General features: G+C 36.9%; 1 protein-coding gene across 1 annotated transcript in view; it reads right to left on the minus strand.

Annotated features, from left to right (window-relative positions):
• Positions 1-6,438: 6,438 nt before the first annotated feature.
• The window catches only part of GLIS3 (GLIS family zinc finger 3), a 144,062-nt gene continuing 137,575 nt past the window's right edge, over positions 6,439-12,925 (minus strand). The window contains exons 9-10 of the mRNA XM_085316230.1: positions 8,176-8,358; positions 6,439-6,970 (exon numbers count right to left, since the gene is read on the minus strand). Coding sequence (XP_085172356.1) covers positions 6,834-6,970; positions 8,176-8,358 — 320 coding nt within the window. The 3' untranslated portion in view covers positions 6,439-6,833. The remainder of the gene's footprint in view (positions 6,971-8,175; positions 8,359-12,925) is intronic.

Here is a 12,925-nt window from a genome sequence, read left to right on the forward strand (position 1 = left end):
CAGCTTACGCTAGGAAAGGTTTATTGCTATAAAATTGCCAACTCTGTTTCCACTTCTGTGAATGGTAAACTGATCAGATATTACTACTTTTACTTTTTTGTAGAATTGTCACAAAGGCATTACATCTTTCATTAGAACAAAGTTTTCTTCCACTCCCTCCAACCAAAGGCAGTGACAGCAGAACAAATACTGTCTGAAGAAGTAGGCTAAGAAGTGAAATCACAGTACTTCCAGACTTGCTGCTGTGATTGCAAATATGTCAGCAACAGTTCTAGCAGAACTTTGTTTTGCTTTGTTTTGCTTTCCAACAGATTTATGTTGGGACTTTTAGAGCAGTTTAAGGGAGTGAGGTAGCCAGGTCACCCTAATTTGCATCAGCTTAATCAGTCTCAGTGTGCCCATTCCTGGCATAGCCGAAGTCAGACAATTTACCTGTGTAGCAAAGCCCTAAGTGCGCTGACTGGCAGGTTCAAATGCATTATCTGTCACAGGGAAAAAGTACATAACATTGAGGAAACGTTTACATTTTCTTCTATCTACATAGATTTACTTGTAATGCTTTATCCTGTGTACCTAGTTGCAGCCATGCATGAGGTAAGTGTTTTCCAGTTATAGTGAAGGTATGTTGGAACTTCTAGCTGGAAAGGCAGAAAGGTGCTTTTTGTTACAGTTCACTGAAATGGCCCATCTCATTTGTGAATCATTAATGATACTGAGTGCCGGGTAAATTTACGTTGGCTGTAAATCTATAAATGGCATGGGAAGATGTGGTAGAATGATTTTTCATACCTACCCTTTAAATAAGAATGTTACAGATTCAAGGAAGATAGAGGCAAAACATAAAGTAAAATTACAATGGAGACATGGCAACCTTAAAAACAAACATTTTTCATTCTATAGAATTAATTTTATCACTGTTTCCTTTAGGTTATGTTCTGCAGAGTGCAGATATGCACAGTCACGTAGAAATTGTCCTTTTCAAGATTGCTTATTATGGGAGAAGACTTTTTAAACTGCTTCTTGAGGAAGCTTATTTACCATTCATTTATTTATTTATAGACAAGAGTTTAAAATTTTGTTTGTGCCAAAGGTAAGTCAAAGTGAATTTGATGATATTTTGGGTGATAAAATGATAAAATAAAGGTATGAAACAGCAAGATTTTTAGAAGTGTGAGCACAAAGAAGTATTAGAGTGTTATCCTGAGGATCACGACTTAGGAAAATAGCTGCTTTTTCATACAAATATTGTCACTCTAACTTCAAACACAAAATATCATTTAATTAGATGAAGTAAATATGAATACATTTATATTCATAATAGAACACCCCATTTTTCCTTATTGAAGAAGCTAGGAATATAGAAAATGGAGCTTATTTGCTTTATATTTCAACGGGGCAGAGTTGGTATGAGTTCAGCCTGTAGCTTTGGCACTAGGGGAACTCCTGTAACTGAGTACAAAGAAGTAAATAATAACAAAAATCCCCCGAGAATTCCAACTTGTGAGAAGTTCTGATGTTTCAAAATAGATTTTTGTTTTGAATTAGGAAAAAAAACCTAGCACTATATGGAATAAATGTTCAGACATTTCCATTCAGGAATGATTTCATCTGGAGGAATATAGCTGTAATGTGATTTCTCTACTGTATCGCACCATTTTGCCAGTGGACATGCTGCAGGACATCGTGAAAAGCTATAATCCAGCTCTGCCACCCAAACCAGTGCACAGGTCTGCCGGGAATTTCAGCCCAGTCTCCTCATCATTGCATGGGGAACTGGGCATGCCCCACTATGTCAAGGGCTCTCTTTCTGCCAAAAAGAACTGAATTTTGAGACACTTGCAATTCGTGGTGGCTTCCGGGACTCTCCGCCTATACTTGCTAAACTATTTTGCAAATTTCCAGTACTAAATTACAAGGCAGAGTAAATAAAAACGCATGGGGCAAAGGTCATGTCTGGTAAAACTCTCTTAAGTTCACACGCATGCCACTCAGTGAAACTGGCATACCAGTTCTGGTTCTGTTCACAGCTGACTCAGTCAGCTAGTTACTAGTTTTCTAATAATTTTAGAAGAATTTAGAAGTAGAATAAATCTGGCCCATTATTTTCAAAGACCTGTGCACAAATATATCACAGGATTAAAAAAAATACATTTACAAATTTCCCTCATATCTTTCACTGTCCAGACAACTTCACTCTTACAGCAGATTAATTAATTAGTTTGTATTTTCTCTTTAGATTTCTTGTCTGTGTATTATGCTTTGTGAGTGTAGAAAGAGAGAGTATACACTTTGTAAGCATCCTGGACTTTCAGGATATGTTTTGAGCAGAACTGGCATTAGTACACTTTGATTTCTGTCTCAGGCTTTTGCCAGACATTTTCCCCCTTGCACAGTGAAAACAGACACTCTTTTCTTTGTATTAGGGATGCTCTAAGGTAATTTCTTAATTACTTAATTACTAGAATATGTTAGAAACAATAATGTAACCAGACAAGGAAAACAAAATCCCTTTACTTGTTTGACTGCAGAACCACTTGAACAAAAAAACAACAAAAGTTACAGCAAAAAAAAGTTAATTAACTGTTCTGCCTTTATTTGTGCCTCCACCCAGTGAGTAAACACACACTGAGGCATTCATTTGTTTCTACAGATCTCTAGCCTCACTATATCTTTAATTAAATCCAGTCTTCACCCAAGCAACATGGCTTTTTAGAAGAAATCTCTTAGATTTTTGTTCCTATTTCTTTGAATTATACTAACCCATACAAATACTAGTAGTTTTATGGTGAAGAACAACGTCTTCCAAGGCATTTCACAATATGACATTCTACTAGTCATGTCACTGAGTTATAAATTTCCAGTTTTATTTTGTACCATGCACATACATCCTTCATTTTACCTTTTACATAAAAAAAAAGACTTTATGAAACAGGACAAAAATAACTTACGATGATATGAAACATAACCATAACAAATCACAAAACTATACATATTAATCGACAAAAAGTGTAAGTAATTTTTTTGTAAATTTATGTCTTGTGGTACACAACAGATGTGCCCCTAGAGCAAATATCAGCCAGATATACAGTACAGCAAATGGAGTTCAAATCTATATAYGTAAGCATGTATAAATATGTACAAAAGTCTGTAAAGTTTATGGAAAACCTATTTCTACTTCCTTTTCTCACCAAAGTGCTTTATGTGAAAATATTACATATGCTACTCTGCTTTCTGTACAGAATAAAGGGATTTTCTTTTATTAAATAAAAACCCACCCAGTTAATTTTAAAATGTGAGCTATTTCTTTTGCTCCATCTGTTCCTAGAAATATAAAAAGAAAAATAAACAAAATTTCACATGAACAAAAAAAGTGCTCTTTAAAAAACATCTGCTATAAAATTACACAAGGAAAACCGGGAATGGACAGTTAAAATGTAGTTTCCATAATCATTCACAGAAACTTCAAGGAAAGTTGAAAATACAATACAGTGTGACATGGCACTGCAATACTTTAAAAACTGATATGAGTAAACCACAGTGCCCACATATATATATGTGTGTGTGTACATATACAGATATATATACATATATAAATATAAGTATCTCTATATACAGACATACACACACATACATACTCTCACTTGCAAATATCACTATTTGAAGCTACATTTTAAACTCCAGTGTAGACCCATTTTTAACGCAGACAYAGTTAAACTATCTGAGTCTGAAGACAGAGAATCATATAACAGAAGGATTGTAATTTCATTAGAGTGTTGTTTAATGTCCATAGTCTAAAATAACTTCATCTCTTAGATATGAATTCCTTTAGAGAGTTAACATTACCCAGCAACTAGAACAACAACACAAAAATCATTGAGGCACACGTATTTGCATATAATTCAGCAACTGGCATTAGGGTTTACATTTTTTCAGGCATCATTCTTTCTTGTAACATGTGACAAACATGATTCCCTATCTAAATAGCCAAAATGCATCAGATGAATTTTCCTCTTTGTTTTTTTTTGATTGCTTGTTTTTTGTATATAACTGCCCCAAGTGATGTAAGCTTATCCCCCAAGTCAGGCTGACCACAAAGGGAATAATGAAATAATCCTGAAGATTCTGCCTTCTCTCTGATATGGAAGTAAAAAAAAGGTATACCTTTTCTGTTAGCCCCCTGTCATGTGCTTAGTGTGACTACTCTAGCTCCTTCTTTTTAAGATAAGCCTCGTATATATATGTGGGTATACATACATGCATACACACACACATATATATGAATAAATCACTTGTATATACCTATATACATACACACACACACACGTATATATATGAATAAATCACTTCTAAAATATTTCTTTTTCAAATGCAACTGATAAACCCCCAAATTATGTCTACTTTCTGAATTCTGTCTTCTGTCCTCTATCCTTTTGGTCAGACTCTTTCATGACTTATAAGCCCCTCTCTACTGGGTAGCTTGTGCGTTCATGTATTAGAAGAAATATTTCAGAAGATTCAAAGATCCAGGGGATAGAGATCTGAATTCTGCAGCTATAATTCAGTTTCACACTCAGGAACTGGCAAATTTGGGGCAATCACTACTGAGCTGCAGTTAGTGATTACTAACTTATTTTATTACTTATTTTATAGTATATATGTAAGCATATGCATGTACAGGCATACGAATGCATATGTACATACCGGGCTCAATTCTGCTCTTACTGACTTTCATGGAACAAAACATATCTCCACACATCTGAAATTGAAATTTTGAGCATTCCTAATAACTCCTGCTGAATGAAATTATATTTGCGCAGTAATCACAGAGTGGGTTTAAAAATTCGTTCACGTTCATTCACATTATTAAACTGTTTTATTAAAAAGTTTTATTAAACAGTTTTATTAAAAAGCTAAAACTCAGTGTTGATGTACTGGGCCAGATCTTACTCTAATGTAAAGGGATTGTCTTTTTGCTGTGTATGTAATAGTTTAGTGCATGAAAGCTGAATATCATTTATCCTTGTGCAAACCACATATAGCAACAACTAGATCTACTAGTGTGAGCTAAAGGTGAGGGATATATTCCTTCACGATGTGAGAAACAGACTAAAAGGTGAAGAATTTTGTACAAAATTCTGTACAAAATTTTCTGTACGTAAACTAAACCCTTTACTGCATCTTGTACGTGATGTATGTACATGATTTATTAACACATACTTCGCATTTACTAGATGAAAATTGCTCCATTAAACATATAAGCACACATGCCTGTATACAGAATACAATTCATGAATACAACCCTCAGAGGATTATCAGAGTTTCTAAACATCTGGACACAAATTAATCTATGCAAAAAATGGCAAATTTAATTAAGAATGTGGCCCATATTGCATTCAACCAATCACAAAATCTTCCTAGTATAAGCAGTTGGTAAAAGCAGTTTTTAAAATTCACCTTTCTAGACTAGTGATTTTTGTAGCATAATTATGGTCCAGCCTGCAAATAATTGGATCTTTTCCTTCATCTTCAGTCTGGTCATGAGTACAGATGCAGACTACACAGTAAGAAGTTCCCCAGATGGAAAAATAACGTAAAAATTCAATCTTAAATAATGTAAGATTGCTTCCAAGCTTTATAGGATCACAGTGATGACATCTCCACTGCAAAATAGTGTTTTTAACTCATATTCCTGTGGCTTTGAATATTGGCAACCTCATTTGCTTCCAGCCTGGATTAGACTTTAGGACCAGAGCCTGAGACTGAGTAAATAAATCCCCCAAATCGTTTGGTTTTACACTTCTAAATTACCATAGGCAACAGCAGCAAACTTAAGGGTAGCTGTTCTTAATGGAAATGTGCTATGCAAATGAAGACGTTAGGGCCAACAAAAAATTTAGCTGATTCAGTACAGGTTGCTTTTAAAATAAAGTTATGCATTTTAAGGAAATAAATCTTTCTACAGGGTATTTTAAGCCTTCCTAAAGAGTTCTACAGTACATACAGCAATAAAGTACTATAATATAGCTAAAAACCAACAGAAAGTTAAACATTTATTTTTATCTAGCAGCAATGCTAAATACAGAGCATGTCCAAGTACTTTCTTATCTAGTGCATTTAAACCCTTCTTATTCATTGCATAAGGCATTGGATCAGAAGGAATATCGGAAAAGTTGTAATTGCCACTGCATATGGCTTAAAATATAGAGGAAAGGCCTGTAAGAAATCAGTACCAGTGAACTTTGGCTCTAAAAAGAAGTCACAACAATACCTCCAAGGTCTAGTGCCAGAATGTATGTCTAATTGCTTTCCTTTTTTTCATGCTGGTGTGTTTAACTTTGAAAGCACCACAGGCAAACAGGTTGTGCAAAAAGCTGTATTTAAAATGTTGGTAGTATGCTCCTGCTTTACCTCTTCTTCTTCTTCTTTTTTTTAAAAAACAGAGGATTTTCTGAAGCTGCATTCTTCAATAATTTCATCAATTAGTTGAAAGGATTACAGCTAAAGGCAGTTTTCTTATTCAATCTTTGAATTCCCCTTAAGAAACAAAACAGAAGAAACAACAAGAAAATTTCCTGTGCAGCAATTCAGAAGAAAATAAACAATTGCTAACATTTGGGCAAAGTCTTCTTTTTACGAATGTTCTCCTCCTCAGGTGATTTCTTGATTACACAATGAATGCCCATTGATGTAATGTTTTGCTCTCCAGTACGTATATATATTCACCCATATCCCCATACATACATGGCAGTCTTACGGAGAGAAAGACTGATAGTGAAATGTCAGAAGGGCAAGACGATATGGAATCAAGTTCTCATAATTTGAGTTGGAATGAATTAGCCTTCAGTATAGACAGAAGAAAGCTGGCTGGGACAACGATCCACTGCACTTATTTGTAAGAAACTGCTGTCCTCAGGCATGCTGTAAGTTGAATCACCAAAGATACCTGTGGGCCCCAGTGGAAAATCATAAACTGGAAAAAAAAACAGAAATCTTTAATTAATCATGGTAAGTATATCATGGAGAACACTTTAATTCTCATGCAGAGAACTACTAATAAACAGACAAACGAGCAAGCCAATATACATGTGAAATTAATACTTACAGAACTTACTAAGAGAGGAATTTCAGTCCTACCAGAATCAAGTCTGAATTACAATAGGTTTCATCACAACTAACACTTTGCCCATCAGATCTGGGCCACTTGGGTGCTACAGCTGTGGTGATTCTTAAATTAAACTTTGTGCCTAGTTATGGAATTTCATCGTACTCAGTATACAATAAGAGATAATAAAATGCTGTAAAATTCATTTGCCATAAATTGGACCATAGCATACAAATGACTAACTTCAACAAAAAAACAGGTGTAAACGTGAGAATAACTGCTGAAAAAGACCCATCTCCCATCTTTTGGATTTCATCTTTATATACCTGTGTAGATGTGTTTTAGAAGCAATAGAATCATTGGCCTGTCATTGCCCTATTGAAGGATTGAGATGTACAAGAGATTTCAAAGCACAAGACTCTTTATCTTGTGCAGAAGACAACACAACCATACTTAGGCATCGATTATTAATTTCCACTTAGACCCTAAGAATAAGCCCATTGTGTTATCCTGATCCACTGCCCAGAGGTAACTTTCACCTTTCCAGAGCCACGTGCAAGTCTCTTACGTTCCTCCAGACAGGGGGAGACAAACCAAGTGTGTACAGAAAAAGGTGCACCCAGGCTGCTCTCATCACAGAAATGTGAGCAAATGAGATTGAACATGGAGAAAAAACAAATATGCATAAAGCAAAATTAACAGTTACGGTCATCCCAGCTCCTGCTACTATATTTCTACTAGACTGCAGTGGCTGCACAAGTGCCTCCCGAGGCTTACAGGATAGTATTTCAAAATGAATACATGAGCTGGTGACTGACTTACAGGGGATTAGAACCTGGAGAAGCCCAAAACAGCCCACAATCTGCCCACAGGCTGGATGTTACAGTGACCACTGCAGCTGGGTCCCTAAGCCAACCACTCCACAAAAATCTGAAAATCACCTCCTTTTTGTGGAGGGTCCAATCTGACATTTCCAGCTGGAACCAGCAATCAGCAGCCGGACAGGTCCCAGTTACAGTCACAGCCACAGCAGAGGTGTCAAAGTCCACATATTGTCCATAAATGTCATTTACCTGTAATACCAGAATGAGCTGAAAAGGTTCGATGGAAGGTGCCAGGTCCTGCCTGGCTCATAGATGTGGGAGCAAAGCACTCTTCCAAAGGAGGAATCATATTACAAGAAACATCATGTTGTACATTCTCCTGAGTGTCAGCATAATGAGGAGAGCAGAAAGTCTGAAGCTGTCCATAAAAACCTAAAACAAACATAAAAAAGAGTCAGTAGAACATCTAGACAGAGATGCAAAGAATAGGGTGGGAGGACCTTGGCCATGTAAAATGAATGGTAAAAATCCTGACTGTAGCAGCACAAAACCTTTTAGCCAGTAAAGCAGCTTTGATATGAAGTTCTCAAGAATTCCTCCAGTTGCTATTGATTCCTAACACAATCTACTTCATGGATATCCTGGTGCTAAATGATTTGTGAGAGGCATGGACCGGCTAGAAGATGAGAGTTTGCAGGAAATCTCTGCCTTTACTCTTCTATCCTGGTCTCCAAACCGGTACTCTTCAGACTTTGCACAGGGCTGCTCTCTGAAGTAGCAATCACAATCAAGCAACCACTTGATTCAAAATCATGGAAGATTGCCCAAATAAGGACTCAGTAAAAGCACAAGGTTGAGCCCTGCTGATAAAGTAGAGGACTAAACCAAAGCTGATGGTCTGTTACTGATGCTGAGACAGCTGGCCAATACTGAGAACACACATAGGAGACTCAGAAAAGCTGCTATTTGATTATGCACAAGGCCTGCTGCTGATACACGTGGTGTGAGATTCTTACTTGCTTATTGGTAGCCCTGAGTCTATGTTGGGGGCAGGTTTAGCTCAGTTGGTTAGAGTGTGGTGCTGTTATGCTGGGGTCAGGGGTTCAATCCCCGTATGGGCTATGCTGAGTGTTGGACTAGATGATCTCYGGAGGTCCCTTCCAACCCTACTATTCTAGGATTCCATGTAGAGAAGCCAGCTCATTATGCCACGTGACACAAAAGACTTCCGTGGGGTTTCTGTGTTGTTTTTGTTATGTGAGGCACACAAGCATTGAGCAAATTCACATTGAAATCCTTACCAAATTATGCATTTGCATAAGCAAAACCAATCTTCTTGGTAAAACAGAGACACAGGTAAGCAGAGTGACAGGCACAGACAGATGTCTCATGGTATGTTGACTTGAAGATCTTTCCTGTGGAAAATCTTTTCCCCACTTAAAGAGTTGTTGTTAAGTTTSGGTTTTGGACTTTTTGTTGAGATTCTGATGGCTGGCATTTATAGCAGCCATTTATTGTATTTATTTCTCATTTCTATAATAGGTTAATCATAGTTCTTAGATCATATRTCAGAAATGAAACTGTTATAATTTAGTATTAAAGTACATATTTTATTTCTTCAAGAAAAGCTGGGTCATCATGAACCAAGCTCCTTCCTGCCAGTTCTGTGGCTGTCTGTTCTCATCATTCCCTTTCCCTACACAGAAATCTAAGAGAAAAAGATAGTACCTTACCTCTGAAGCTTCACATAGAAGTTGTGGGCCTTGACTGTTGAATAACAGGACCAGGAGTTATATAGTCTCTAAAGATTTTATTAGCAAACAAACTATCACCTAAAGAGCTAGTGGGCCATTTCTTTTGATGAAGAACATGTAGTGGCAGGTCATACCAAAAGCCACTGTTGAAAAAATGACCCCTACCTCAGAAAGCAACCTAAGGAAATTCCTGTGTCTCAAGTTTCTTCAAGAGACATTACTGTCAGCTGAAAATGTTGAAGTGAAAGGCTGACTCTTACAGCTAGTCTAGTTAACCAACTTCCAGATGATACAGTCATTCCAGTATAATCTCTTACAGCTTTGTAAGGTGAATAACAATAACAATGACCACAACAACCTCAAAAACCTCCCTCCTTAAACCCTTGGAATATTCACATCAGAGAAAAAAATTTTAAAAAAGCATTGAAAAGCATCTTTTGATGCATCTTCAGTATATAAACTCTGTTCAGCAAGTACTGGCTTACAATTCAAAACCCTCAACAATTCCCCTTCCTTTTGTAAAACTATTCTTTTTTTTTTGATATGATGAAAAATGAAGACATCTTTGGTACTTTTGAGGATTATGAATGTTAACAGATTTTCTTTGAAGGGCTTATAGCACAGGGAGGAAATGAAGGTCTCTAATCTGGACTGTTACTGGGACAGCCAGTGCAAGTAACAGTTCAGCTTTCCATGAGTTTGGACAATAGTCTCAGGCATATCCCAACTGTGCAATTAGAAATGCATATTTATAACAGACATTCAATTTTCATGCCTGTGATCTACTGATGACCATGACTAGCAACAAACTGAGAGCAGTATGGCTATTAGTTGGCACAATTAACAACTAGTCTTCCTCCCTAAAATAGATGCTTGGGTGACCAGGATATGACAAAAAGCCCTTTGGGCACCCCTTAAAAGCTCAGAAAGAAACAGTGAGCTGTCCTGATGCAATTAGGAGAAGCTAGAAGATTATCAGCAGAGAAGTTCTTTTTATGAGAAGCATGAAATRTAGTATTACAACCTGCTGGTATTTGAGTGATGTGTCTAAATATCTTTGGTTACATGATGCCTGAACATGAGCATCAGCACTTTATTTAATAAATTAACTAGTGATTAGAAATGTTTCACATGGAGCAACCAGATCTGGCTTATGAATAAAAAGTATTTTAAAAATCAGAATTTTGTATCAGTGTGTTTCCACACCCCTGCCCCCAAATAAATCTTCCAACTTCAAATCCCTTTATAGGGCTATTCTAAGCTTAGAAACATGTAGGAACAATAAAGCACTTTACAAATTTTTGTTGGACTGTGGCCAGGAGCCAGATGTATTTTCATTAACTTCCCTATGGAAGTGTCCATATGGGACTGTTGATAGTGTTTCAGTACAGATAATGAATTTCACAAGTAATAGGGATGGAGAAATGGAAAAGATGCAGTAGAAAACATGCTGTACCACTATAGGTGATACAACTGATTTCCTGCCAAGTAGGACGAAGAGCGCATAGTTTAGGAGTTTTATGAGTGTAATTATTTTTCCTCTGAGACTATCTTCCTGTGGGTGCCTTGAGGAAACACACAAATGTTGGCACACAAAAGATGTGCTTGTTTTGAGGTAGAAAACTTAGTATTTAAATGCTTCTGAATGATCCAGGGTTATGGACAGAAGACACCCTAAACCTTCACTCAAGAGCTCAAAAGAGAATTAACAGGGAGGCCTAGATAAAAAAGGTGAGTGAAACACAGCCTTTCTGTTTTATTTAATAGTCTTGTAAGAAACTTTGTTGTGCACATATTCAGATGCATATGTAACAAGTTTTGATGAGGCAAACAGTTACATGGAAAAAATTTCACACGGTTGTTAATGAAGGTTTTGAAAACTTGCATGAAAAAAGAGCATTCTGTCTTTATACAAAAGAAGTAGAAAAAATATAAAAAAGTAGTAGGAGCCTTTCATAGCAGGCTGCAAATGTTTGCAGCCAGTACAACTCACGGTCTCTGTGTTCAGTCCTGAAAGGACGAACCCTTATAGCTTTCACCATCTTTAGCAGAATCTGTGGCCATTTCACAGCCTTGAGCTCTAAGATGATGTTTCTTTCTTTCTGTCTTTTCTGGAACAAAACTTAGGCAGTTTACAAAGCATGCTAGGAATTTACAACCATCAATCCTTAAATGGTCAGTCCCGACAGTTAAGAAACAACCAGAGTAAAATAAAACAAAAAGATAGAAAAAAAAAGCTATCCAAAACTTGATTTAGAAACTGTATAGCTATTGACAGTTTCTGCCTTCTTTAAAAATGCTCTTGAAATCAGTGGTTCTCTCTGCCAGCAAAACGATACACTGGAAGTTTACCGGTGAGTCAGACTAGTTACCAGAAACAACCATTTCAGTTGACAGTGGTCAGAGCCAGCTGGCAGGACCCCTCAAGACACATGCTGAAATGTCTTTTCACATTGCTCTGCGCTCATTTGCTATTTGTGCTTTTCTTCTCAGCATCCTGTTCTTGATGCAGAACAATCTGGCAGTAACTTTGACTATTACTAGATGGCAGAAAAACAGCGTACCTTGGGGTTAAGCTGTTGTGAGTCACATCCTACGTGTTTGCTCACTTCCCAGCTAAGCAGAAGATATTGTCTACCTACCAGCTTTGATCCACTGTTACACTAACCACCACTTTGCAGAAAAAAAATAGGGAAGCGCACAAAGCACTTACATCAACTGATAAACACCAAAATAATTTTTAAGATGCAAAAAGCGCACAGAAAACAATTCCACTTTGACAGATACATTTCCATTTCATAACTCAGTGTTACAAATATCCATTTTATAAAATGGAGAGCCATAAATAGGAAAGAGCAGAACAGAGGGCACATTCCTCTCTCATTTGGCACCACTCAGCACCAAAGACATCTGTTTTTGACCTTCCCTGCATCCAGCCACACTGTAGAGACCTTTGAACCTTTATCCACACAGGATACATCAAACTCTGCTAACTCAAAGATCCATAGAAGCTCTCTACTTCACTCACATTATGCTATGTCCAAGCTAATTTAATCTACTCAAGGCAGACTGATATGAAACCATGTGTAATTCAGGCCCCAGACCCTTACTGTCCTTGTTGCCTCTTTCAAGATTATCCATTACAGTACTGTGTGTAACAACAGTTTTCTAAAAACAGAAAACCAAACCCCTCCACTCCAAAGAAAATCAGACAAGTTGTCTTAGTGAAATTCCAGAAGCAAAAG

Source organism: Rhea americana, unplaced genomic scaffold (genome assembly GCF_003343005.1).
Source record: "Rhea americana isolate MKP2758 unplaced genomic scaffold, rheAme1 scaffold_459, whole genome shotgun sequence".
Classification (NCBI taxonomy): domain Eukaryota; kingdom Metazoa; phylum Chordata; class Aves; order Rheiformes; family Rheidae; genus Rhea; species Rhea americana.